General features: G+C 55.1%; 1 protein-coding gene across 2 annotated transcripts; it reads right to left on the bottom strand.

Moving 5' to 3' along the window:
* LOC102056833 (argonaute RISC component 1) lies at positions 1 to 26,979 on the bottom strand. 2 transcript variants are annotated; one of them, XM_055704611.1, is made up of 19 exons: positions 26,826 to 26,979; positions 17,746 to 17,929; positions 16,866 to 16,986; positions 16,550 to 16,731; positions 16,095 to 16,231; positions 15,827 to 15,961; positions 15,444 to 15,531; positions 13,500 to 13,647; positions 13,043 to 13,162; positions 12,072 to 12,194; positions 11,461 to 11,594; positions 9,982 to 10,166; positions 9,656 to 9,815; positions 9,286 to 9,376; positions 6,921 to 7,115; positions 6,670 to 6,804; positions 5,675 to 5,776; positions 4,655 to 4,854; positions 1 to 4,235 (listed from the first exon to the last, which is right to left on the bottom strand). In XM_055704611.1, exons 1-19 carry the CDS (start codon positions 26,848 to 26,850, stop codon positions 4,127 to 4,129), a joined length of 2,574 nt encoding a protein of 857 aa, XP_055560586.1. In that variant the 5' UTR covers positions 26,851 to 26,979; the 3' UTR covers positions 1 to 4,126. The 2 variants fall into 2 exon arrangements, with proteins under 2 accessions (XP_055560586.1, XP_055560587.1); XM_055704612.1 differs by lacking the exon at positions 26,826 to 26,979 and having other exon boundaries at positions 17,741 to 17,904.
* Positions 26,980 to 27,721: the final 742 nt, after the last annotated feature.

Here is a 27,721-nt window from a genome sequence, read left to right as displayed (position 1 = left end):
GCATATTCACATTGCTTTTATTTAGGTCTTCTGCCAACAGTTACAGGGTAACAGACACTTGGGACTGCAAAGTCAAAGTTGCAAGCAAAAGTCAGGACCAAGGCAAAAAAGAAAAAAAAAATCCACAAAAGCAATCAAATCAAATATAAATACAATGTTCTGTAGCTCTTTAATCATACTGTTTTCTTTAATAAAGAGGTGGTTATGATCTTACAGTATTTCCTTTTGGCCTAATCCAAGGATTTTGTTACTCTTTCCCAGTCTTAATTCCACGCATACAAAAAAAAAATTGATATTCAACCTTTAAAATATAAGCCATATTTTCTTAATAAAATAAGTTTTGTGCTGCTGCTTGTTTAGTAAGTACTGTACATCAACTGTTCACGTCTATTTAACAAATGGACCATACAGAGTTCAAGCTAAAGCAAAAAAACCCCCAAAAAACCACAAGAAAAATAACAACCCAAACAGAGCGTCTTGTAAACACCCTATGTACAGTTCAACACTTGCTCGTATAAAGGAGGTACGAAAGGGGCTAGAAACTGAACACAAAAGCACTGGAGTCCTGTAAATTTTTTTTCACAACTATTGAAGTGCAAATCACTCAGGCAAGATATGAATTTCACTTGTTTATTGCTGTCCTGCTGTCTGGCTTCCCTTCCTGAAAGAATCGCATTCTTTTACTTCACACTAATTTTCCAAGAAGAAAACCTTCCGCGAGGCAACGTTGAACGCTTGGGCTTCTTGACGCTAAGCCATCTGGTCGTACGTACGCTTGCTAATACCAGAACACCCCAGCCGCCCCTGGAAGCTCTGGGGAGAGGGCTGCTCTGCCCTCTCACCCCCGTTATGTTCAAGATATGAGAAAAAGGGAAACAAACAGCATTCAACAACTGACAGGTAAATGAAAAGTTACTCCTCTTCCCACAAAACTGCATGCACCTGGTGATGTTTCCAGTTGCAGAAGGAACACGTGCGCATGGAGAAGGCAGAGACTTGGGAGCCATTTGGGATGTCCCTGTGGGGGTTTGTGGCTAACTACAAATCCTGATATGTATCTGGGTTAACACCTATCCGCTATGGGTAGCAAAATGCACAGCACCTCAACATGCAGTTATTCGTTTGCATCTTGGACAAGAAAAGGGTAGAAACGCTGAATGCTGGAGCCGCGTAGAAGGTACAGTGCATAGTCCGTTATACAAAACATGCGGGTAACTCAAACCCCTTCTAAATTTCTTCAAAATGGAAATAGGGTTTAAAGGGCACAGCAGCTACTGAGTTTGGCTTTTTCATTTATTCAAAACCATGAAAACCCAACGCAGAGGGTGAAATAAGGGCAGAACATGATCTGCAAGTCAACAGCTGAGAGTTTCAGAAGCTGTGAAGCTTTTGTGTAGTTAAAATTGCTGTTAAAAGTAGGTGCTACATCAGCAAGTCTTCATTCATAGTTTTCTATGAACAGCCACCTTACAAATGAGTGCAAATCTTAAAGGTCCATTTTACATTTCAAGTCTCAAGGTTAAAAAAAACTGTTACAGAGCAACAAGCTGTTTCTGTAAATGCCCACACTATCTCTTTTCAAATGGTTAAAAATGGCACGTGCTATGCCATAGCTACTAAAAGACATTTCAGAATTCTAGACCCAACTAAAACACTAAACTAAAAACTAGAAACTAAAATACCTTTGCCCCTCGCTGCAGAACAGCAGCCAGGTGCTTTCTGTTGTAATGCTGGTGAACAAACTGATTTGCAGAGAGAACCTTGACCTCAACCCCAATTTTATTTCTAACGAGGGGCTTTCTAACACAAGTTGAGCGGGTACAGCCCCTCTGAGATCATTTTGCTTTCGATGAACACAAGCCAGAGTTCTGAGGATGAGATGGAGAGGTGCTGAATTTGTGTCACTATGCAGGCACTTGTGTATAGGAATGTAGGCTTCTCATGTTGACACTTAGTGTTGATGCATCCCCTACGCTCTAAAAGCCTTCCTAAGAGTTCACTACCCTACTGACCATGAATAGTTCCTGGTCTCCTCCCCGTCACCTTGTAAATATACAGCAGTGGAGGTTGACACAAGGTGCAAAGGAGAATATGAACCAAATACTGTAGTCTTGAGGAAAAATAGGACTGTGCTAAATGTAGGATCTTCACAAAACATGACATCAGTGGGCTCAGCGCTTAGTTTGCATAGCATATTGATGTCTTCATCTTTCACAAACACATTGCCCAAAAAGAAAACGGGTAGTGCGAATTCCCAGGGTTAGGACAGATCAATGGGCCAACGTGACCGATGTGGTTTTCATGAAGGCAAGGCAAGTTTAAACATCAGAAAGTACAAAACAAAAAAGGTGTGCTTCTATCCACGCGTACTGACAAGGGGCAGTGCTTGTGGTGCATCTGCCTTGGAAATGTGTTCACGTTTGGCAGTAAAATGATAACAGAGCTCTTCCCTTTAAGAGCTTGGTAGGAGTGTGCGCGTCGTTTTTTCTCTTGAAGGAAATGCGGTGCACACTTTCATATAAAAAAAAAGCCCAGATAATCTGCCCACATGATACTGGTAATGAGCTGCTACTACTGCCCCACTGTGCATGACGGTCATTCTGTGCAACAAAATGAGTGTGAAAGCAGTCGTTACGTTACTGTTGGGAAAAAGGCTTTTTTTCCCGTTACAAACCCAAATCAGCAGGAGTTTCCCCCATGACAATAAAAGGATTTCATCATTCTGACTAAGGAACAAATCTGGTGTGCTTTCAGAATAAAAAAAACCCTGTGCATGAGATCAGTGATACCATGACACGAAGAGCAGCAAAACCTAGCAGCAGAGAGGGTGGCAGTTTGGAGGTGCTGGAGTTGGGGTACACGGTACTTCGGAAAGCAGCTGACCCGGGCAGATATGTGCCGAATGCACATTGGAGACGGGTGCTGAGGAGCACCCGGCGCTGCATGGACTGCAATTGGTAACACTCATCGGACAGGAAACGTTAGAAATTTCTGGCGTGAGCCCACAGCCTCAGGAAGTGTGGTGATGTAAACTCTGAGAATGTTAATGACTTGTGTATTTTGGCAACAGACTCAGTATCATATAAAAATAATGTTTAGTAAAAAAATCCCGGTGTCCATCATAAAAATTCGAGGAGGGGGGAAGGGGAGAGAAGAAAGAAATCTATAGCGATTTCTGTCCTCATGGGATGAAGATGCCCCCATTTGTCAGAAAGTTTTAAATAACAAGTAGTACACTGGAAACAAAAATGGGTCAGCAGCCATTAAACGTGTCCTATATGAAAGTGCACATCTTTCAATGGAGTTTAACCACCATGAGGTCATGATCTAACAAAACTGCAACTGAGGACCATAGAAATTAACTCCTTCCGATGGAAATATGGACCACCATCAAGACAAGATTACTATTTTCCTTACAAGATTAAAAACATTGAAATTTTGCAGCATCATAGTAAGGCACTCACCCATGGAAAAGTCTGTGACTGTTGCTTCAAATGGCAGCAGCTAACTAGCTTTTAACACAAGGAAGACAGTTTTCAGTTCTGAGCTAAGTGCTAGGGTGCCTTACATTATATGGGGGGAATTATTCGGGGGTGGGGAACTGTTAGTGTTAGAATTCTCCTATAAACTAGTTGTTTTTCCCCTTAACCCATTAAAGCATCTCATACTCTAAAATATTAGTTTTATAAATCTAGTCTTCTGTTTTAAGGCTCTAAAAATCCCCTCCCCCCAACCCCCACAAAAAATACCTACCAGCGCCTGGTGGGCAACGGAGGACCACATCGGCCATTTCACAGTCAGGAGTCTATAGTATTGCATCTTAAAATGAAAACCTGCTTCCGCCTCCTGGGAGTTTTATCCCTTCCTTGAATGCCTTCATGTGTTTGGTCAGGTCAAAATTTTGCAAAGCCAGAAAAATTAAAAAAATAATCATCAGTCTCTTCCAATCCTACAAAGGTGTTGGATCTTTCTGTCCCGTGGTGCTGGTCTCCTGCCTCGAATCGACGCTGCCTGCCCTGCAGTGATTTCTCATTGGAAAAAAAACAAGGTGTCCCAATGCTTCCTTTTTTGTATGGCTCCTACAAATCTGAAAGCTTTCTTGAGTGAGGTAACAAAAGTTAGGCTTTCAAGCAAAGTACATGGTACGTAAAGTGTCCTGATGAACCTGCACAGCCTTCGCCAAGGCCTGGGGGTCTCTGCCGTTGCTCTGTCCAGATATATGGCTGCCCTCGCCGCTGAAAATCAAGGAAATCACTGCATAATTATTTTGTATTTCTCCCCACAGGAACACTGAGAAACCCCCTCGGAGATCAGAGTCCACCAAGCTCCGGCAGCACAGGAAGGCATCTCACCACAGCATACGGGGATGCTGCACGTGCCTGGCACTGCAGAGATTCCAGCACCTTGAAGTGGCTGGTTACGCTCGGACACCCCCGGGGTGCTCCTCCAGGCCCAGGACAAGCTCAGGATGGGATGTAACCCTCCTTTACCCGCAGTTCTCCCTAGGCTGGGACCTAAGAGGATGCGGCTACGTGCCTGTCTCCCCCCAAGCACTGCTGGGACATGGGCACTTTCACACATCAAGGCAGGGTGCTCATGCTCCTGCCCATCCCTGGGGTCTTCCCTCCTGGGGCCATGGGCAAAGCCCCCTCACCTGTCGTGCTCCTTGTCCACAAGATGGTACCGCGCTCTGAATGCTACCAGTCGGGCATAGTACGCTGGGGCCGGGATGGAGACCGAGCGGGTGCAGCGCACGTAAGTATGGCACAGCTGGTATGTGAGGATCTGCAGCTCATCCGCGGTGAACCGGTTGTCATCCCAGAGCACGTAGTAATGGGATGGCCGGCTCGTACCCTGGGAAGGAGAGGGGGCAGCGTGAGAGGTGGTGCCTCGCATCTGCATCACCTGTGCCCTGATCAAAACGACCCAGAAGACAGCCTGGGCAGGAGAGATGCCCATCCTTCCCTAATCTGAGAACCCCACACGTGCACAGGCACTGAAAGGCAGGAAAGCCCTTAGCACCGAGGTGCAAACCAACATTAACGCTGCTGCCCTGTGCCCAGGAGCTGCTGGTGCTTCTGCGCTGCCACCCCGGCTCCCAACACTGCATCACGTATCGCACTGGCTCCCCACCGAACCGGGCCAGCTCCCTGCTGTCCTCGCAGGGGGAGAGGAAGCCAAAAAGCCTCCCTTGTGGAAGCAGCTGTAGATTACATGAGTGCAATTTTTTCAGTACTGTTTCTGACTAATCCTGGCTGCCTGAAGAAAGGCAGCTGCAAAGCAAGCCGCCTGCTCCAGGGATGGCTGGCCCCAGCTCTCCCACCCACAGCCAGACAACAGGTCTCTGCTGACTACCAGGCGCCCCAGCGAGCCCGGCCCACTCAGACACCAGCTGACAAGCTGCTGAATTGGCCAGTCTGAAGGAGGAAAATCTCATAGGAGAGATCCTTGGCTCCAGCAGAGAAATCGAGTACGTGCCACATAATGCAGCAGCAGTGCAGTCCTGGCACCTGCTTGCCAAACCACCGCAACGGCAGCTTGGATCGAACTGCCCACATCTCCGGTGCTGGAGGGGGGCTATGCCAGGGCCAGGTCAGATGCACAAGAGCACAATCTGCAACAACAGCCAAAGAAAACCAGCAGCATTACAACAGCCAGCTCTGCAGCACGGTACCTGAATGCCTGCATGACTGCACAGGTAGAAGTCGAACTCAAAGGGATGGGTGATATTTGTATCCACTGTTGTTCCTGCTGGGATGTTCCCGCTCTTCCCAATCTACAGGGAATAGAAAAAGAGATCCAAGCACTGTAGAGTTTGGTTAGTTCCAGCTGCCCAGAGCACCGCCCGTAACACACCTGGCCCTGCACCAGGGCCGCGGCGCAGGATGCCCATCTCAGCATCTCGGTTTGAGAGCAACATGCAAAGCCACTCCCCGAGTGCCCGTTAGCGGGGAACAGAAGCAGCTCATTCTGCTCTGCTCCTTGCCCCAACAGGCTCACTGGCATTTTCTGCAAGCACCAACACCAGGCATGACATGGAGATAGAGCAAACAGCACCAAGAGGAAAGCAGGCAGGGCAAGGGCTGGGCACTGGCACATCCTACTGCAGAAATAAGGATTAAGTGAGCAGAATTCCAGTGAACCCTGCAGAGTGTAAACTAGAGTCTCTGCCATGACAGACTGGGGCTTTTGCACCCTGACCAAAAACTGTCCTCAGTTCCCAAGATTAAATCTTCATGCTCTGGTAGAGCTAGAGTCCAGTTAGACTAGATCTAACCGCTGAATTTAGATCAAATCCACGAAAAGCTACAGCAATCAATGTTACTGCACAGCACACAGCTGTGAGCAAGCAAGGGCTTATTCATCCTGTCACGTCAGCGGCTACAGCTATCACCAAAACAACAGATGTTTTCAAGCTGACAGAGGCTATTTCAAAAGTCACCAGGATCATCAGCACCCGGTAACTCAAAATAACAGCAAACAGCTGTCTGGGTTTCTAGAAGCCTAATCTGCATGGACGCGGGAGTCAACGAAGAAGCACGTTTCATTCAAGAAAGAGCCTTCTGCTTGCTAGTGATGAGCTTTCCCCTCAGCAGAGTCAGCGCTGGCTCTTCCTAAGGACAAGGGATGAATCAGCCACCTCCAGCCCTGGCACCCCGCGGCGCTCACCCTCTCATTCTTGTCTGCACAGAAGAGACGGGTGTGATGTCTTTTCTGGACAACAATGTAGGTGATGCCAGGCTGGTAATCCTTTTCCAGTTTGATGCAGGCATCTCGGATCGCTAGGAGCTCATAGTGAAGGATCTGGAGAGAGAAGGGCACACAGCGTGAGGGGGGACACTGGCACTCTGGCCACCCCCGTGCACCCTTAGGGAACTCCATGGGAGCCAGCACAGCTCCGCTGGCTGATGGGTCCTCACCTGCGGGAGCTGCCCCTCAGGAACGCCGTCGCGGTAGAAGATGATCCTGGTGGGTTTGAAGCGGGTGGATTTGTAGAACTGGATGAGGAGCTCCCTCACCATGTAGGACAAGTCCTCAATGATTTCCTGGCGAGGACGCTGCACGCGCACCGTGGCACAGTACCGGCTGGGGTGGGCATCCATGCTGCCCACAACCTGCAGCGACAGAGCCAGGCCAGACCCATGTGTTACAACAGGAAGGACTGAGAGGATGTGGGACATTCCTGGCCTCTGCCTGCTTCCAACACCCACAGCTGGCAGCCAACAGAGCACCTGAGCTCACAGGTCAGATGGGACAGCAAATACCATACAGGCAACTAGCGCCCAAAAGGGACATCCCTGGTTGTGGTCACACCCTGGTTTCACACTGCCATGACCTTTGCAGCATCTATGGGAATTCCCAGTGAGACACTGAGTGATGTGGCTGTGCGGGCTGTGGTGGCTCCTCTGTCTCCGCTTTGCTCATCCTGCCCAACAGTAGAGGGGCAAGCAGAGAGCGGGGCTGCCCTTTCCACTTGCCTAAGTCCTTCTCCCTCCATCCCTCAACGAGAGTTTTTTGGCTTCCGCAAAGGACTGTGGGACCCCAAACCCTGCTCTGCTGGTTTTGCCATGGCAATGACAGCCCCCGGGGTACAAAACCCCACCTGCAGTTGCAATGCCACTGCTGTAACAGCTGCTACTGCGCTCTACATCACAGCCAACACCCAGGGAGCCCTGCAATCAGCCAGTCCTTACCCCTCCGACTGCGGCACGACTGCCCTGCCTGCCCCAGGCTGCCCAGAGACCCTCTGCCCAAAAGGTGACTGAACCAGGTCAAAGTTCACACAGAGCATCTGCCGGCATCACGTCCCTGCGCCTGCCCTCGCTCAGCCGCAGGCAGTGGAGCTGCCCCAGATGGCTGCGGTCTGTGCCACCAGTGTGGCCGCCTCCTGCGCACCCGGCAAAGCCGAGTCACTGTGTGACAGCCGTCGAGCAGGGAGCTCTCATCACAGCCGAGCACTCTGGAGGGGAGACCTCAAAGACATCAGGGCAAGGAGGCCGAGGGCAGCTGGGCTCAGCCGTGACGCGGGGCTAGGGGTACGGCATGAGTCACAGCTGCCAAAGTGGGTGCTGGCCCACGCTGCGAGACAAATGCCTGGCTGCTTCGCTGCACCACGGCTAGCAAGGACTTTGCTGTGCTGTCCACATACCCCCGAGCAGAGGGCAAGCACCGCAGACCCTACATCCTCAGCAGCATCAAGCCTGCTGCCCCAGCCCTCAGCATCGGTTTCACTTTTGTTTTGCAAATGGAGCTCTAGGGTCTGGGGTGCATCACCGGAGCTGATGTGTGCAACAGAAATGTTTCCTTTAGCTTCATTCACGGGCCCCCTTCTATTGTCTAATTAACAACACACCAAGGACAAGATCAAGGCCATCTACCCTCCTCCTCTGCCACAGCTTCAAAAAAGCTTTCAGAAAAATTAAGAAAAAACGCCCACAGTGGTCCTGCACAAAAAAACCAGAGATGTTTTCAGAGGGGAAGTGCTGCCGCCAGGAAACAGACTGTTCTGTCCCACCCACACCTACAGCAAACAGCCAAAAGCATTTCCCAACCCCTTCTAATTAAGAAAAAAAACCACTCCTCCAAAGATGCATTTGCATGCCAAGGAAAACCTGAGCTATGAGTCCTGGAAAGTGAAGAACTTAACAGGAAAATGCTGACGTGCTTAATTAAAACAGACGCTAAGAGAACCTGACACTCTCCTTTGCTGCAACGAGCACAGGACAACATCTTACAGCCTGATGAAGGGCGCGAGCTGCCACCCAGCCTCACTGGCACACAAGAGGCACTTCACTTGATGGATGCTCATTATTCACTTGAGGTGAAGGCAAATCCTCCCCAAAAGGCTCACAAGCAGCCCAGTCAGCCCAGCTCCCCCCCTTCTCCAAACCCCAGCTTTCTAGCCTGGGGAAGGCCCCAACCAGGGCTGTGCTGAAGGACTGGTATGCCCAGGGGTGGCTCCAGGGAGCACAGTGGCCGCATGGAGCTCCCCACATGCCCTGACAGCGCTCACGGGGCCCAGCACATCACGAGCCCCATCTGCTGGCAGCCACCAGCTCTCCCAGTGACTCCCCAAAACTGCAGCTCCTCTACGGAGAAGCAGGAGGGAATTGGGGAGCCACCTCCCCAAGAATGGCATCGAAATATCCAACAGGGCACGGGGCCACCCTGAAAAGTGTCACCGTGGGGACAGTAGTGACACAAGCCCTTTATGGACACACGAGCCCTGTTCCAGCTCCTACAGGGCTCTTGGCCACCAAGCCTGGCCCTGAACAGGGAACTTACAGCTGTTATGGAAGGTTTCTTCCCATCGCCTGCCGGGGGGTGAGTGACATCGGCCCCGAGGAAGATCACCGGCTGCTGAAAGACGGCAGAGCTGGTGGGAAAGAAAAGAGAAAGCAGCAGTCAGCATCTTGGGGCCACCTAAGGGTGATGCACAGCCCAACAGAGATGAGCAGATCACACAAAACGTGTCTCAACCTCCAGTCTCTGGCCTGGGCTCATCAACTGCTCATTATCAGGCCAGACAGGCTGCAACCCCCCATTTCTACGAGCTACGCAAGGCCCCTCTTCCCCAGGTAAAGCTAAACAGGCAGCACCACCAGGGACCGGGGAAACAGGCCCCAAAAACGTGAGAGGCAGTGGCTGTACGAACCGCTGGTGAGGCACAAGGATGTTGTTGATCCCGCCAAGCTTGACGTTGATCTTGAGGCAGAGGTTGGAAAGGGTCTGCGGGGAGGTTTTCACCACGTTCTTGACCTGGACGCACTGCGTGGCCATTCCCAGGAGGGTGTCCCCAACACGCTTCACCTCAGCTGCGGGCAGAGGAAGCAGATGAACACACAGACAATCAGCAACGTGCTGCTTCCAGCAGCGTCCTCGGGAACAGGGAGAGAAAGCACCACAGAGGAGCAGAGCCAGCCCTGCTGAGCCAGAGCAAAGCCCTTCTCCTCTCCCCACTTGCCCCTGCCCCAGACGCACCATACACCGGTGTTTTCCCTGGCAGGATGACAATGATGAGCTGAAGCCCCGAATAGGTGTTCTTGAGGTGTCGAAACATGGGCTCCACACTGTCTGCACCCTGGGCGTATTTACAGAAGCAGGGCTGGCCTTGGATCGGCATCCCCGCGTCCTTGGAGATCTTGCGCAGCTGATCTGTAAAGTTCCTGTGCCCGGGAGGAGCAGCAGTGAGCCCTGAGCCCTTCTGCACAGCAACTCTGCCACGCACCCCGGCCACCGAGCGAGAAAAGACCCACGGCTGGAGGGCTACACCACAGGACAGAGATGGGGACAACACATCACCATGCCTGCAGCTTTACAGCAACCAGCAAGCACACAGCACAGGAACCACAAGGCCAACACGTGTTAGAGCTGAACTGTCCCCAATTTGCGCCCTCTTACCCAAGTACTGACTCTTCCTGAAGTGACGGAGCTGTGAGCCGTTCTCCATTAGAAAGCTGGAGAAGGAGGGAGCAGACCAGCTGCCTGGGACAGTTGATTTCCAGGTGATTTCCAAAGCTAACGTAAGCCTTCACTTACCAAACCGGACAAAGTGCTCAGCCACACTCTGGATTTTTGGATTACCAAGGATAAATTTGACGCAGTGACAACCAGAGGGAGCAAGGGGCTCCCAGCTCTGCCCCAAAGGGGTCACAGGAGTGCGGTGTCACTCTCACCTGCACCCAGCTACTGTGGATGTAGAGACACTGAGCTGCTCCAAACCATCCCAAACATTAACCATGCCAAACACCCAGAAGAGGCACACAAAATGCTTGGCTAAATGCATCCACTCTCAGTCACGAGACACCCAAGTCCCCAGCAGAATCCAAAACCAAGGTGACCATTTCCCTTAATCAAATAAAACTGTCCCCATTCTATGTCACTTTGCTACTGAAGCAGAGAATCTCTAAGCTACCAAAGCTTTTCAGAAAGCCTAAGACTTCTCTGTAACAAAAACCTGTGGCGAGTCAGGCTGCTTCCTACATGAATTACATATTTCAGGGAGAGTATTGGGGAAAATTTTAATTAAATATCCCTCACAACCCCATCTCTCTGAGGAGATTCAGCTCCGAAGAGCTCAATATAGCTTTAGGGCTGGAGTATCAGACTGTGATACTGCAGCTACCTGGTGCAAAGAGCAGATGAAGGGGAGTCTGACTGTCAGCTCACATGTGCTGGAGTGTTGATGTGCTCACTCCAACCTGCCAGGCTTTGCGATGGCTCAGGGGCTGTTTGCAGCCAGGATAAACAGTCAGGCATTCTGGGTAAACTAACAGAAACAAGACTGAACACCCAGTCTGAACTCAGATCAAATTTGTACCACGAGGAATTCAGCTGCGTGCAGATCCAGTGTTAGCAATGAAAGACATGCAGCCCCAGGCTGGGAGCAGCAGGGTGGCCGCACCACGAGCCACAGCTCCCCTGGCTCACCCCACTCGCGCGGGCTGCCCCCTTCCTTACTTCAGCACCTCCTCTCGACACTGCTTCTGCGGGGCAAAGCAAGCAATCGCCCAGACTTTGATCTCAATGCCGTTGTAGAACTGCTTCCCTCGCATGTCCCACACGCCTTGGTTGGGAGTTGCAATGGCCCGGTTCTGCAAGGCAAACAGACGGTCAGAGCGCTGCCGCATCCTGCCCGGCCCCACGCTGGCAGCCCCTGGGGAGCACCCACACGGCTGTGGTTGTGCCCCCCATCACAAAGCTGCACAGCCTCGCCAGAGCCAACTCTCTGCACTGCCAGGGTCTGCTGCGGCACTCAGCGACGGACAATTCGCAATCTCAGCTCCTCAACAGTGATGGAAAATTCACCTGAGCTGCCTCACCCTGAGCATCCCTCTCCCCTTCAGCAAACTTTTTTGTCACTGAATGACTCTTGGCTACAAGTTTTGGAACAGTTATACTGCCAAAAAAACCAAAAAACCCAAACCCAAGGCACTCTGATGAAAAATTTCCACCTTTTAACCTACAAACATGAAGGCAGCACAAGTTCTGTGCAGAAACAGTGTTTTTGGGTGTGAAAGCATCTCTCTGCACAACGTAGCTCCACACCCGGGCAGTGCAGCCCTGCTTACCCTGCCTCCGTACTGCAGGATAGGTGCTGGCAGGACCCTCCCCGTCACCTCCGTCATGTCATCTTTCACCTTGATCCCAAACTCCTGAATGTATGGATCCAGGTTGTAGCTGGCATTTTTCATCTGCAGAAGGAAGGAAGGGCCATGGGAGGGAGTGAGACCAACTGTTGCATCTCACACAGCTTCAGCTGACCAGGAAACACAGGCACATGAAGTCTTGTCCTCTACAGAGCTGCAGTCCTCTCCATAAGGCAAGGGCAAGTGGTTTAACACAAAGGGCCGAACCCTGTCCTCCAAGGTGACCCACGGGGGACCTGATTTTTGAACGCACTGACCAAATCAACCGAAAGCAGCACCTGCTCCTGAGATTTAAGCCTTCAACAGGAAGGTTCAGACTGGCAGGAGACTGTTATCAAGTCTCAGAAGGAATATCAGATGTCCCTGGCTACAAAAGCCCCGAGACATCCATTTGGGTAACAAGAGCACCATTAACCAGCTCCTGCCCAGCCAACTGGTGGAGCTGGGTTTGCTGTTCCGCTGGCTCACCCCAGGCTGACCCGTAGACAGAGTTCCTACACCACAGCCCCACGATACACAGTCCTCACGAACACCCAAAGCCGGAGTCAATTCTCTAATTTGTTTTCCTATTTTTAGTTCCAGCTCCCTTTGGGTCAGGTTCCATCAGCACGAGGACCTGATGCTGCACATGAGTTTTCAGTCACTTTGAGCTGGGCTGCTCTATGCAAATGTCCGTTACACAAATGCAGACAACTCTGACCAGGGACTCAGTAAGAAGACGGGGAATAAAACCAAGCTGTTAACCTCAGCAGCATCTTTGGAGGTCACAGCTCTCCAGTGTAGAGCAGCTGAGGAGTGGGACCCCAGCAAGGTTCATCACAGACACACTGCCATAACCCACCATCAGAGCTGCAGCCCCGACACTGCCCCTCCCAGGGACTCGTGCCACATACCAGGCGACTAATTTCCTCCTGCCTGTCTGGCGCAGACCTGGCTGTTGCTTTTATCATGGTTGACGTTTGATTGTCTGTGAGCTTCTTGATGCACCGCTGGCCTGCCACAATGTTACACACCTGCACAGGAGGGGAGAGACAGCAGCCAAGAGTCAGGGAGAGGTGAGACATGAGGAATCACAGCTGAGCTGCCCCACAGGCATGGCACTCAAGCCCTGCAGCTAGCCCCAGACGAGAGATGCCTAGCCTGCAGCTGGAGGAAAATGGCATTTTTACAGCATGGTCTCCTCCCTCACTTACTAGAAGCGGCCCTTGCCAGGTCAACATTGAGGCAACTAGTGCCCATGACACATTAGCTGCAGAATATTGTGATGCATCTGCCAGCAAAGACCACTTGCCTTTGCTTTGCAAGGTGCCCAAAAGCTGGAGTGCCCAGCAGTGCAGAGCCGACACTCACCTCCAAGGGCAGGTACGTGTGCTTCTGCTCCTGGCCAACCTGGAGACAGGGTAGGTGAGGATATTTCAGCTGCAGGTTGTATTTCTGCTTAAAGTACTGAGCCACTGTGCATTCCACTGTCTGACCACTCTCCAGCTGCAGGGGAAACCTGGCAGAGGCAGGACACGAAGGATGCACCTACTCAAAACAGACACTTCCAGACCTCAAGCACTACTTACTCTGGCTGGGAAGAGAGGGAACTGGCAGGCTCCCACTCCCAGCTACCATAAAAGAAAATAAAAGCACAACAGTGGTATTTTCAGAAATCGACTCAGGAATACTCTGACCCCAGCGTGGGACTGAGGTCCCTAAATAAAGCTCTCCCTCGCTAATCCAGCTAATCAGGGCAAATGTTTATTGCAGGACATGCCACGCATGCCACCATCAGGTACATAAATACAGCACACTGCTACTCAGGAGGACTTCTGTGCTTGGTGCCCTCCCTGGGAGCTGAGCTGAGCTCCAGGGAAAGGTTAGGTGGCCTCTCCTTGTACAGGGTGGTGGCTCTGGGACAGGCAGAGCGGGCGTGGGGGACAGGAGGGGTCTATCTCCCTTCAAAACCACAGGGGGGAAAAGAAAATCAAACTTCCCGGTGGTGAGGCTCAGGGGTGCCACGCCATCCACAGCCAGAGCGCACGATACCCAGCCTCACCCAGCACCAGCTGTTTCTGGCACCATAAAGAACGCCATGAAAACAAAGCATTGACCTGATATTCTTTATGGAGCCAAAATTAGACAGGAGAGCCAGCCTGAGCACCCTGGTGAGGCGTCACATTCCTCCTGCACCTGCCAAGCCCCAGGACTGGGATACAAGGATGCTGGAGCACCAGAGAAGCAGGGTGCACAAGGTGACAGGCACACAAACAGAGATACACTCGGGGATGGGGCTGTACAACAAGGAAACAGCTGTGGCAACGGAGGTGTCTCCACTTCGGTGCGTGCTCTGAAGCCTGACAACACCGGCCTGAGCAGGCACTGCTGGTTTGGTACCGGGCAAGAACAGGAAGGAGAGCTTTTCTGCCAGCATTTGGGTTTGTACAGCATGAGCCAAAACTTCTTGTTGTGTTCATTTTTTTTTCTTTTCCTTTTTTTTTTTTTAACTGTCAGCAAAATTTCTAGAAACTTTGCAGAAACTTGGGGGGCAAACAGCCTGAAAAACATCCCCCCGCCTCCCCTCCAGCTCCACTCAGCGAGCACCCAGCAGAGAATACAAGCATAGCCCCTCCTGCCCCAGCACTGCCCCAACACACATGGGGAGGTCTGGGGGGTTTGCTTGCTCTCCCCCCTCTGCCTCAAAGTTTTGCTTCCAAGCCTCCTTGGGGGCAATTCCCACAGCAAACCCCACTGATGAACCCTGGAACATCCATGGGCTGTGGCATCTGACAGCTTGGTGCTGAGGCTACCTCTGCTGTCCCCTTCCCCTTCCTGGTGCTGCAGCCCCCAGGCTGTGGGGGGCTGTGGGGAGCAGGGCAGCACCCCAACACAGAGAGGGGCCCAGGCCCAGCCTGCTCCCAGGCACATGCGAATAATTTCAAGGCAGGGAATCGCTTTATCCCCTGACAAAGCTTCTGCTTTGGCAGTGTCTATTTTAAGAAAGAAGAAAACCAAGCTCAGAGGTAAAAACTAGGACAATTCCTGGCATGTTAGCTCCCGCCCGCTGCAGCGCACCGCCTGCCAGACAAAGCATCCCCTGCACTCCCACCCTCCCCTGCATCCCGCTTGCCTTCATGCATGGCACAGAGCTGCGTGAACTGCTGTGCCCAAAACCACTGCAGAGCCCCAAACACATCTCTTTTTGCCATCACAGGCTGGAGTTTCCCACCCAGCTCTCCCTAACGACACCAGCAGCTGTTAAAAAGGAGAACAGCTCAGATTTTTCCAAGGGCATCTTCCCACCCGCCTTACGTCTGGTGGCTGGCTGGCCGCCTGGTAACGTTACACACACGGTATTTCCTCTTCATCTGCCCGCAGTGGGTAACCTCGACTTTCAGACCTGATGCAAGACAGGGAGACACAGCAGAGTCACTGGTAAAGGTGGGAGCAATTCCCCTTTGCAAAACTTCCCCAGGACACCACCAACACCTTTCCTTAAGTAATTAACTGTTTGCAGAGCAGGTAATGCCTTGCGAAGTGCACGAAGGAGACAACGCTGCCCCAGGAGACATTTTAAGTGTGCAAGCTCTGTACCCCCACCTTGCTGCAGGGGCTGGGTGGGAGAGAAGCCACAGCCAGCGCCTGAGGCAGTGCCCGGCTGGGGATGGGTCCCCGGCACTCGCCGGGAGCTCTACCTTTGATCTCCTTGGTGAAACGCACTCTCTGCGAGTCTGTCAGGGGCTTCGGCTGCTCGTCGATGTTCCGGATGTCTAGCACCTCGCACATGAACTCAATTACAGGCTGGGCTTTGTAGAAGGCAGTAGCCGACACTGCGGGACAGATATGACAATGTGTCTCTGCTCTCTCCCAGCAGACAGACCTGGCCAAGAGCCAGCTGGATCCAGCCTCCCCAAACGCACCCAGCCCTACTGGTGCACTTCCCCAGCACGAAAAATACATCACCATCAATGTTGAGCATCATCTTCCACATGGCAGGCCTGACAGACTGGTGGAAACCGAACCAGACCTCCCTGCCGCCTCCCAGGGGGTGGTAGTAGCCTTCAGGAGGGGAGAAGAAGGAGCGACCCACAGGAGTGTACCTGCGAACCAGGGCAAACCACGTCAAACAGCACACACCAGCCCCACCAGCAGTGACCGAGAAGCACCCCCAGCCCCTCCGAGCCGTCACTTGCCCCCACCACTGCATCTCCCCATTTATTTTGCATCCACAGCAATGGCACTGAGCGGCATGGCAGGCGGGGCTGCCTCCTCCCGAAGACCACCAAGGCCAGTCCCAGTCACATCAGCCTGCCAAGGGCAGCCGGTTCCTTCCCTGGCACACTCCGTGCTCATGGCACAGCCCCTGCCACCCACCCATCGGGCCACCCACCCATCGGGCCACCCCTCGGTGCAGGTACCTCATGGAAGCCAGGTGCCTCATGGCAACATCCAGCGCCTGGACAGACTCCAGGGGAACAGGGATCTGCCCGCTGACCAAGGCCTCGTGCAGCATGCGCCAGCTCACAATGGCCATCCATTTGATAGAGACCTTAAATATCCTGTCCTTGCCTTCCCCTGGGATCGTCACCTCGAAGTCAACCTGGGTGCAGAAGGGAAGGGGAAGCAATCATGGCATCCCTGCTGACGCAAGGGGGAGGAGGTAATTTTCAGCTGGTCCTTCCCAGGCAGCAGGCAGGTCACGCTGCCTGCACTGGGCTTGCCACCCCCTCTTACCCGCTCATTTCCGATGGGTAAGGCCGTGACAGTGTAGATGTTCTTCTTCCCATCATAGACAGGCTTTCGTTCGCCAAAGATCTGCGGTTTGAAGTGCTGCACCATGTACTCCACAACTTCCCTATGCAGGTGAGCGCGGCAAGAAAGGGAGGCAGGGGGAGAGAAGGGTAAGGTGCGTTTTGCCAGTTTCTTTACAGCCTGACACCTCCTATGACCTGCCCGGTCCCCAGGCTCCCTACCTGGGGCACTTCTGAGTGAGCAGAGCAGAGCGCTCCGCGGGCAGGAGTGCCCCCAGACAAGCGGCCACATGCCTTGCCCCACAGCTCGGCACATCGGCTTTGGCAGAGTGTGTTTACAGGGCATGCAGGAACGCACACCCGCCAGAGCTGGCTGCGAACCCGCCGCGCGTGCCGGGAGGGTGAGAGGGAGCGACCCACTGCCTGCGGCCACCAAAAGCATGTGCAGCATCTGCTTGGCGACCTTCAGATGGCAGAGCTACCCAGGCTGCCAAGGCAGGAGGGGACAGGCAGTGAGCAGGACATCAAAAAGAAAAACAAAGAAAAGAAAAGTACGCCATGGCCCAAGGTCTGGGCTTGCTATTTTTAAATACAGGATTGCTGCCAAAATAGCACAGCTGCTTTGAAGAAGCAGGGGACTGTGCTGAGGTTCAGGACCTCCAAGGCTGTCAGGGCCAGGAACCAGCACTGCTGCACAAGCTGTGGGCTCCAGCCACCCACAGGCGCTGGACAGGGCTGTGACCCCTGCCACCGCGTCACCCTGATTGCTTCCACTGGTGAAGACAGAGCCAGGCACTTAGGGAGCCTCCACAAGGAAACTGGAAGCGGGGAACGAGTGCCAAAACCTCTAATACTTGCCTTACCTGTTGACTCTGCGTGGACATTTGTCAGGCTTGATATCCACTTCATAATGATACACATCAATCTTGGGAATGTCCACTTCAAAGTAGTTGGCCAAGAGCTTGATGGGCTTCCCAACGGTTCCTATCCCGGGCCGACGCGGCGCTTGAAATACCTGCTGCAAGGGTGGCAGGTATGCGCCTGCAGCTGCGGGGAGAGAAAATGGGTCAGGAGGGCCAGGAGAAACCCTGCGCCCAGACAGACAACGCAGCACTCTCCACCACTGCATCCCAAACTGGGTGGTCTCCCACTACTCACGCTCCTGGCAGTAGATGTTGGTGGCAGAATTCAGACCAGCACAGCTGAGAGCAGCTTCCCTGGCCACCATCCGGCAAGCACCGCCACCAGCCATGCTGTCAAAGGGCAGTGCCAAGCCCTCTGCTCTGCTGTGCCACCACCAGCTGTGCAGATGTCAAACCATCCACCAGCAGATAAAAACCTCTGCTTTGCCTCAGGGAAAGGAACTTACCCCGAGCCATGTGTGGCAGCAGTACGGATCTGGGAGAACAAGGGACTCCCACTACCCATCCCAGCCATGGGCGCACCTGTGTCCTGGCATACACAATATCCGTAACTCAATTCCCTGACCAGATGCAGGGACAGAAGGCTACATTCAGTTCTCCTGACACCAAAGGACAGGTTGTACCTCATGTCCACATTAAAAGCGTTTTGAAAGTGCCTGCTACACCGCCGCAAAGCTGCACTTCAAGTTCTGTTTCACACAAGCAATGTCGCAATAAGCAAACAACGAGAACAGCGGCAAGAAACTTTCCAGCCCTAGTTTTAAAAAGCAAGTAGAGCCCCGTATCCGTGCCAAGAGCTCGCCACGGGTCTGCAGCAGCAACCTTCACCTACAGCGTGTGGGAGACGTCAGCACACTGAATTAGTGAAGATACACTTAAGACCAAGGCCAGCCCTCCCAGGGCTGTGGTGTGTTTTTATTGCCCATTCCTTCCCCAGCTCCTGCAGGAGAAAACCCTCCGGCTGTGTCTCTCTGGGCACCCCCAGCATCCCATCCTGCAGAATGGTGTTTGCCGACCAGCAAGCACAGAGAGGGCCAAGCATCGCCTGCCCTGCTGCACGGCAGCGACGGCGACATCAAAGCCGACCCATGCTGTGCTCCAGCGCGCAGAGCGCTTTGTTGTAAGGGCAGCTCCAAAAATAGCCCAGGTCTGACAGCGCCGAGCAGGAGGCAGCACCGGACCTGCTGGGTCGCAGTGTGAGGAGAAACTGGATGCTGTTGCAAACCCTGAAGAAGAAAGCACCCATCCAACGCTGCCAGGGGGCTCTGCCATGAACAGGGCGGTCTCACCCAGTTCCATCTGTTGGTTGTGGCTGGTGGACACAGTACCCTTGCCTCCACGTATTTTTCCTACAAATACGTCACTCTCTAGTTTGTGGAACACCCAGGGTGGGTTTTAGCAGGGAAGGGGTTTGCAAGCACCCTCCACCCCTGTGCCAGGGCTGGGGGGTCCTGCCAGAGGGAGCTCAGCCAGGACACCCCAGAAGCACAGGCAGCCTTTGTCCCACCGACCAGCCCTGCCCCACTGATTTACAAGCCAGCGCCGGCACAATGGGGAGGATCTGCCTGGTGGGAGGAGGCGAGGGACCACGTCTGCTCTGAGGAGAGAAATATGGCCCCACCGAGACACCCGGGACTTCTGCCAGAGGCGAAGCGAGGGGCCAAGGAGCCAGCAGTGGCCCCCCCCACCCGCCTCCCTGCCAGCTCGCGTGGTGACAGCATCTGCCACCTCCAACGGGAGAGCAGCACCGGCTCCACCGGCACAGAGCTGCGGGTCTGTCCCTCTCCATGGGGATGCAATTCCCTGGATACTCCATCAGCAAGGACCTGCAGACACGTGCATTTTCCCCTCCATCCTGCAGCAAATTTTGACTCACTGCCGGAGGGAGGCCACAAGAAACAGGAAACACGTTATTGCATCTGCACTACACGATTATTTAACTGCTAGATTTCGCAGGATAACAGCTCGCTTTGGTTTTATACTGTTTATTAATGATTGTGTTTTAAACTCCAGGTCACAAGATAACTCAAGTCCCGGTATTTGAACTTACCTTTTACCCCTCCCCAATGTAATTCTCAACAGCTGTTCAGCAAAAAAAAAAAAAAAAAGTCGGAGAGGAAGGCTAACTCCAGGGAAGTTGCCGATAAAACCCAGAGAAAATTAAAAACAGTTTGATGAAACCTCCTATGAATTATGGGAGGTAGTGAAAAAAACCAATTCCAAACCCCACTTCAAGCAGCATGGGCCCCAAACCTGTGAAGAGGGAAGTACGAGTTTTTCCACAAAGCCCATTATACAGACTTACTAATGAAGTTCCCGAGGTGCAGGGTTGGGAACCAGCGCAGGGCCACAGGACTGAGCTGCGCTCCTAAAATGACAGCACCCTTGGACACAAAGTTATCTTAAAATATTGCAGCAAATATTTGCTGCTCTCCGATGTGAGATCTGCCTTTCCTGCCCCATTCCCACTTTGCCTGCCGGCACCTATCCCAGTTTTGTATCTCCTATTTGTTTCTCAAACCCCGCAAGATCTCGGCCAGCTGGGCCGGGTGCAGGGAGCGCAGCATGTGGATATTCAGAGCGTTCCATCTGGGTAGCCAACTGTCCAAGTCAGCCCCCAGACAGCGACCCGGCTCCAATTTAGGCTCCTGAACACATGGTGCTCTTAGCACCCTTTGCTCCCATCTACTTTCTTTTTAAATCTAAATTTCAATTCCAGGCTAAAAATATCAGAAGCAAAAAGAGAGAAGCGCAGCAAACTAAGCTTCAGATTTGCTTTTTACTTTTGCACCCCATCAATGCAACACTTTTCCTGCCGATGGACGGCCACCTAGCCACAGGACACCGGGGGGATGGAATGACCCTTGTGAGTGTCCAGGGGCTGAACTGCAGCATTGACTTTGCAAAGCCAACCTCTGCTCTTGCTCCTGGCCTGTGGCAGGAGCCCGGGAGCTCCACAACCTGCTGAGAGCCCCAAGCCTGGGGCTAAGCCAGCCCCAGCACCTCTGTGGACAAGGCAGCATAGGACTCAGAGCAGTCTGACGAGCAAGACTGGGATCTCTGAGGCCAACACGGGGCTCGGAGCCCTGCAGGCACTCACAGCTGCTCTGGGACAGGGTGACTGCGAGCACCCCCGTGACAAACGGCTGCGTTGTGCTCCAGGGGCAGCTTGTTTTAAGAAACTGATTTTCAGATGAGCTACTCGTGGTGTAATTCATGTCTCCACATGACAAACATATCTTGGCAATCGCCAGCTCCCTGGCTGCAAGTTGATGCATTTTTAAATCATGGTTCGCAATCAAAGAGGCATTTGCCAGCGCTGCTGGAGCCTCCGGTCCCTGCTCTGCCTTTCGAGCAAGAAACTGCGCAGCCCACTCACAAGACCTGCCGGAGGACAGCAGCTCCCCGCTGCCCTTCCTGCAACCACATCAAGGCCAGCACCTGCAGTTTCTCCTCTTCTGGACCTTCTCAACCCCGAGACAATCCTGGCAGCAGTGAGCGCGACAGAATCTCCACATGCCCATGGTGTCCCCACGGATGCCAGGGATGCAGGGCAGCAGCCACAGGTCATCAGCCGCCCGGCAGCGCTCAGTGCCAGAGAAGAGCTGAAGCCAGTTTGGGGCTGGCAGGAGGAGTGACCGAACAGTCCCACAGCCGTCATGCAACTGCACTGGCCAGGCCAGCCCGAAAATAACACTTTGCTGTACAAACCCTCTCACCAGAGGATCACCAGATACTTTATGAACAAAAAGCCTCGCAATTAGGATCATGAATCTCAGATGAAGGAGCCTGCCTCCAGCAACACTAAAGTTGGCTCAGGAGTTTCATGTGAGCCACGAGATATTGCAAACGCAAGGTAATATAAATGGGCAGCCTGGCTGGAGGGAGCAGCACCGTGATGGCAGGGAGATGCTCTGCAAAGACCAAGCAGGACACAAGACCAGCGTCAAGCATGGGGAAGTTCAGCCCTGGGCTGACTCCGAGGGTTTTACTTTGGCGACTGCAGACACACCATCCTTGAATGCGACGAGCCGGAGCAGCCACCCCAGCAGCCCAGCCCCAAGCTCGTGCTGCTCACCCGGAGCTCGCCCAGCAAAGTGAGGAGTGATAATTACTTTTCCTTTCTAAACTACCTCGAGATCCAAAGATTTTTAAAAAGCCATTATCTTCCAGTGCAAGTGCACAGCCTGGCACAGTGGTGCCTACCCAAGACACAGCTATTGCAGGGAGGGGGGACCAGGGGTGATGCTCAGCGCCCAATGGAAGCTGCAGCATCCAGCACCTCTGGCGTGCGAAACGGGCTCTTGCCTGGCCTTGGCTGCTTTGGCCCAGGTGGGAGAGACCCCGAAGCACTTTGGTGAACATGCAGGCTGGGCTCACCCCTTCCCATGCCATGTCCCTACCCCAGGGCGCTCACGGTCTCCCCCCCAGTTTGCCTAGGTGCAAATCTTGCCGAAAGCCACCCTCTGCCTGGCTTGGAGGACACCGTGCCAAGGAACTCGGGCAGTGCGACGTGGTATCTGCCAGCACCTGGTGCCTGCAGCCCCCAGCTGCAGCTCGGAGCAGCAGAGAAGGGGCCAGTGGCGAAACGTGCCAGTTCCCCTTCGGTAGAAGAAGCCTCGTTAAAAAGCGACCCAAACCACCCAGAGACAGGGGGGCTTCTGCATACCTCAACTCTCCATGGCGAAGCTGCACAAGCTCCCACTTTGTCATGTAAATGCAGGCGCCCGGGCCGGGGGCTGGAGGGCGAGTGTTGTTCCTGCAGCACAATGCGGCCAGTGAGCAGGATGAAATCCGCCTGCCATTATAAATTCAGCGGCCCGGGAGAAATCACAGACTTTCGCACACAAAAGCCGTGCCCTGGGGACGCGCTGGTGGCGGGAGCGTTGCCGCCATCACCACCATCCCTTCGCCAGGTGCGCGCGGAGCACCGGTGGGCAGAGATGTCAGCGAGGGCAGCGCTGCCAAGGGAGAAGTCCGTTTGGGGTAAGAAGCACTGGAATACGCTTTGTTTCTGTTATTTATTGTAACAGCTGGGGAACACGACCCACTGTCCAACAGCTGCCTGTGTCCCAGCAAAGCCGCCGGTGGGACGGCATGAAATTACCATGTCATTTAAATCCTCTCCAGCGCCACATTCAGCCGAGGGGCCGCGGGAACCAGGCCGAGACAAAAGGGAGTTTTATTGCGGCGGCGGCGGGTCTGCGATGGCCCCCTCCCCGCACACCCAGCCCCGCCAAAACACAGCCGGCAATCGGAGAGGAGAAAGCGGGGCTGTGGCATGCCAAATGCTGCTGGACACACGGCATGGTCCATCCTGATCCACCTGGGACCCAGAAACCCCCAGGGAAGTGAAAACCCCTCGTCAGCAGGCAAAGGAAGCAGCAGCACCAGCAGGAAAGGCAACTGCTGGCAGGGCGACCAGTCTCCAGGCTCAACATCTTCAAAACCGCCAGCTCTGAGCAGCGACCGACACCGTCCCACAGAGCCCAGACTTCAAAAAGCACCATCTCGTTTCTGCCAGCCCAGACATCCCCCCCCGCCGCCTGCTCCTTCCCAAGCTGCCATGAGCACAACCAGGTTCACGCAGCTGCAGGCGCTTTTTGGTTCAACACTAAACCGAGTTTAAGTGTATCGTGCCCACAGGGGGCAGAGGGCTCCAGCCGCAGCCATCGATACGCAGCACTAAGCCCGTCCTGTGCACCAGAGCCCGTCTTCTGAGGGAATGTCTGAGCTGCCCCAGCCCTGCTCCTGCCCCATGCTGTGGCGGCTGCATCCAAGAAATGAGCCAAAACAGGCTCTAATCTGGTTTACTACGGTATTTACTTCTGAAAGCAGTTCAGTTCTTTGTATCCTTGAGACCGAGTGCCAAGCGCTACAAAGGGCATCGTTGTGCCATGTCAAACCTCAGCTTTCCGCCTGGAAATCATGGGCAGTGAACTCTGTGTCAAGGTAAAAATTTGCCCTGCTGCCACCGAGGCCAGCGCCCCCACACCCCAGCACACACAGTCCCACTGTCCGCGTTGGGCCAGAGGTGAACCTGCAGATGATGCGACAGAGCAGAACAAACAGCAGCAAGAGCATCGCCGCCTCCACCACACCCACTCACAGGAGTCGCCAACCAGCTGCTTTGGCTCCAGGGAGAGCAGCACGGCAATGCCAGTGGCACAGAGGTGGCATGAGGCAACCTGCAAGGCTCTTGCTGAGCTGGCCCCAGCTGCCCAGTGGTTCCACATCCCCCTTTTCAGTGAGAAGCACCCGGCATTATGAGTGCCACCACTTTGCCAAACGCACCAGGTGGCTCATCCAGACTCCGTGTGACACCACATCACAAGCCTGGGGTCCCCGCAAGCGGTGCCTGGACTGGGTAAAGGCTGCTCCCGCTCCTGCCAGCCCCACAGGGTCTCACACTGTTCCCGCAGACTGTCCAAGCAGCAGCCAGGGATGCACAGAACTGGGAGCCACAGACAAAGGCAGCCCCCAGTGCCTGAGGGCACAGTACAAAGGCGACACCGGCTCCTCTCCATGTCCCACCACAGTCAGCCCCGTTTCACCACAGTCAGCCCCGTAGAGCTGCCAGCCAGGGGCTCCGAGTGAGGAGATTAAAACCCACGCGCAGCTCTGCCACACATCACCCTGCCCAAAGAGCAGCGCTTTTCTGCCTGATTTGGCTTCCTTTTAATGTCTGCCATCTTAATAACTTGTCTCTGTTTTGTTCTTCTCAGGGTTTAGAGAGAGGCTGCAGAAAGCGTTTAGAGATAAATCATACATGCCGTGTCTCCAGGCAAGGTGCTTCTCCCGGCTTTGTTTCTTGGTATAATCCTGTCCCAGAAACAGGCACATGCAATTTCATGTTTCCTGAAGATAAAGAGATCCAACAGACGGAACAGCTTTGGGGTTTTTGCAGGGTTTAGCACAGGAAGACAACGGTTAAGGTCAACAACGTTTAGGAAGTTTGCGAGGGATAAAGAAAACTAAAAGTTGGGGGGAAACCGAGTTTAATTTTTAAACCCACTGCACAGGCATGCCTCCCCAAGCAGTGCCTGCAGGTCAGAGGATGTCCCAGGTTCTCCCACTGCCTTTCCAGGCACCTTCATGTTGTGCACTTCCAGGTACACATGAAGTTTCTGCTTTATTACCCCAACGGGTCGCAGCCTGGCACTGTCAAGGCTCATATGTGAGGCTCAGCCCTATACCTGGGGACCGTCAGCAGGCAAAGCGGTGCCAAGGCAGGGCAGAATCCGCAGCGGTTTCTGCGACACAGGGTAAACATCTCCCCTGCACGCAGGGTGACGCGGGTGGGAGCATACATCCCCCAGCCAGATTTGAGGAGGAAAGGGGAAACTCCCAAAAGTACAGCCCCCCCCCGCCCCCCCCCCAGGGACCCCTGTGCCATCAGTGGGACCGAAACGCAAACCCAGCACACCTAAGCGTGGCCCCATCCCATCCAAGAGATCGTTTTATAAAGCACCTGAACAGAATCAGGTACGACTGGTGGCAGCAGGGTGTAGGAGCGCCGGCAGCATTATCTGCATCGCCCAAGGCGGCAGCACTGCTATCGCCCCGAGGCGCCGGCAAAGCCCAAGCTGCGCCAAATCACGGCTTCCAGAGGCCAATAAATCAGCCCCAAACACAAAACGCCAGCAGCCAGAAGGTAACACAGACATCAAGAGATCTCCATGCCACACTTAAAATTAAATACTGTAAGAAAGGACCAAAGTTTGATTGTAAACACGCACCAGCTCCACGTTAAAATCTCACCACGCTGCTACATTATGGTGGGCAGCAAACTTGCCAGCCTGAGAGCCGTAGAAAGGCAGCAGTTCCCAGTCCCCACCACCCCCTGCCCTCCTCCTGCCTTATTTTAGGCACCAAAATCCTTCTGCGGCTTAGAGCAGCACAGGTTAGCGATGCTCACGCCCGGGCATGGCAGCGAGCGGCTGCCGACGCGACAGCCGGGCCAGTTTTGGGGAAGGGCTCTCCAAACCCCCGCAGAGCTGCCTGACACCAAGGGGCCCGGACCGAAAGCTCCGTCAGCTGCTTCTGCCTGCAGCCAGGGGTGCGAAGGCAGGGCTGGGGGGGCACGGGGTGACCCTGGGGCTCAGCCCCCGCGGCCCCTCGCCGGCAGCCGGCTGTGCGCTGCCCCGGCTCCGCGCATGCCCCGGCGCAGGGAGAAGAGCCGCTTCGTGCTGTCACGGCGCACAGCATCACCGGCTCTGTGCCAGCTCCCAGCCCGCACCCCGAAACACCACACCGGGGGACAGGGCCCTGCGCGGGGTGGATGGGGACATGGAGGGGACAGGGCGCTGGGGGGATCCGGGACCTGGGGGGGATGTGGGGGGACTGACAGGGAGCTGAGGGGGATCAGGGACCTGTGGGGAAACGGATGGGGACATGGGGGGGGGGGGCAGAGAGCTGGGGGGACGGATGGGGAGCTGGGGGGGACGTACGGGGAGCTGCTGCAGCTGCTGCTCCGTGTGAAGCAGGCCCCTTGCGCAGGGCTCAGCACCGCTCCGGGGGCACCCCCTGCCCCCAGCCCCGTACCCCACTCCCACGGGTGCTGTGTCCCCCCCCACCATCGCCCCCTCTCCTGCTCCCTGCCCTCGCTCGGCTGCTGGCCCCCAGGCCCGCTGGGGCACAAGCCAGGCAGACAGGGGCGGCCCTGCAGCCCCCCCGCGCCCCCAGGCCCCCGCAGCAGCGCTCCCCGCAGCGCCCCATTGCACAGGCGTGTCCCCCCCCGCGCCCCCCTCACCCCGCAGCGGGGCTCCCCCCGCCGCAGCCCCCGCCACGCATCCCGCCGCTGCCCCCCGCACCCCCACGTTACAGCTCCCCCGGCCCGCATTGTGCAGCCCCCCGGCACTGCAACTCCCCTCAGCGCAGACCCCCCCCCGTTGCACACACACACCCGCACACACCCCCCTCCCGCTGCACACTCCTCACCCTCCGCTGCACGCTCCGCCGTTACACGCTCCTCACCCCCCCGGTGCGCAGCGCCCCGGCCCCTCCCCCGCCGCCGCTACCTGCTCCCGAGGGTCCCGCTTCCATCCCATCCACGCGGGCGCCGCTCCGAGCCGGGGGCCGCGCGCAGGGGCCGGGGCCGGGGCCGGGGCCGGGCGGGGCGGGGGCCGGTGCTGCACCGCCGCCCGCCGCAGCCGCCTCTGCCCGCGCCCCAGCGCGCACGCGCCGCCGCCGCCGCCCGGCCCCGCGCCCAACAAAGGCGGCGCCCGACGGCCCCGCCGCCATCTTGGGCCCGTGCGAGGCGGCGCGGCCGCGCCGGGGCCGCACCTGGAGGGCACCGGCGGGCAGCGGGAACAGGGCACCGGCAGCCGGGCACCGGCGCGAGGGGGGCGCCACCGGGTGGGGCCGGGGGTCGGGAGCGGCGCGGCGCCCGCTGCCCGCGCTCGGGCCTGCCCCTCACTCCACCGCCACAGAGGCCGTTTTGGGGTGTTTTCACCTGTTTTCGAGTCCTTCCCGCTGCCAGGCCGGGGGGGCAGCGATGGGCGGGCGGGGGCAGCTTCTGTGCGGCTCCTGAGGCGCTGTGGGCCGCGCCACCTGCACCCGGCGAAACTGGGCAGAAACCCTGGCTTTTCAGCTCATTTTGTGAAGTCCTTCCCTCCCAGGCGAGGGCCCACAGCAAAAACATGAACAAAAAGCCACGCTGGGGCCTGACAGTGCTCATAAAAAGGCCAAAGGCCTGGGCCATCCCCTCGGGCCGGCCATGTCCCCTCAGGTCCGTGCCCCGGGCAGCAGCGCATGAGGCAGCAGCACAAACCGGTGGGAACCGGACCCATCCCGCACCCACGTCAGGGGCAGGCACCGGCCTGGGCCCGGGGCTGTGCACAGGGCACCCGTGACAGCCACGGCCCTCCAACCACATTTACACCACTTTCAGAAGACTCGAGGATAAAGCCATTGT

The sequence above is a fragment of the Falco cherrug genome, chromosome 3, assembly GCF_023634085.1.
Source record: "Falco cherrug isolate bFalChe1 chromosome 3, bFalChe1.pri, whole genome shotgun sequence".
Taxonomy (NCBI): domain Eukaryota; kingdom Metazoa; phylum Chordata; class Aves; order Falconiformes; family Falconidae; genus Falco; species Falco cherrug.
Note: the sequence above shows the minus strand (reverse complement) of the source record. Positions and strands in the feature narration are given on the sequence as shown.

Excerpts from the sequence above, each read along its gene's own strand:
- LOC102056833 (XM_055704611.1), bottom strand. The coding sequence starts at position 26,850 with ATGGAAGCGGGACCCTCGGGAGCAG. Across the intron at positions 13,648-15,443 it reads CGGCCAGCCAGCCACCAGAC|GTTTCCCCTGCAGCTGGAGA; the intron begins GTAAGGCGGGTG and ends TGCCTCTGCCAG. Across the intron at positions 4,236-4,654 it reads GTGGACAAGGAGCACGACAG|CGGCGAGGGCAGCCATATAT; the intron begins GTGAGGGGGCTT and ends CTTGATTTTCAG.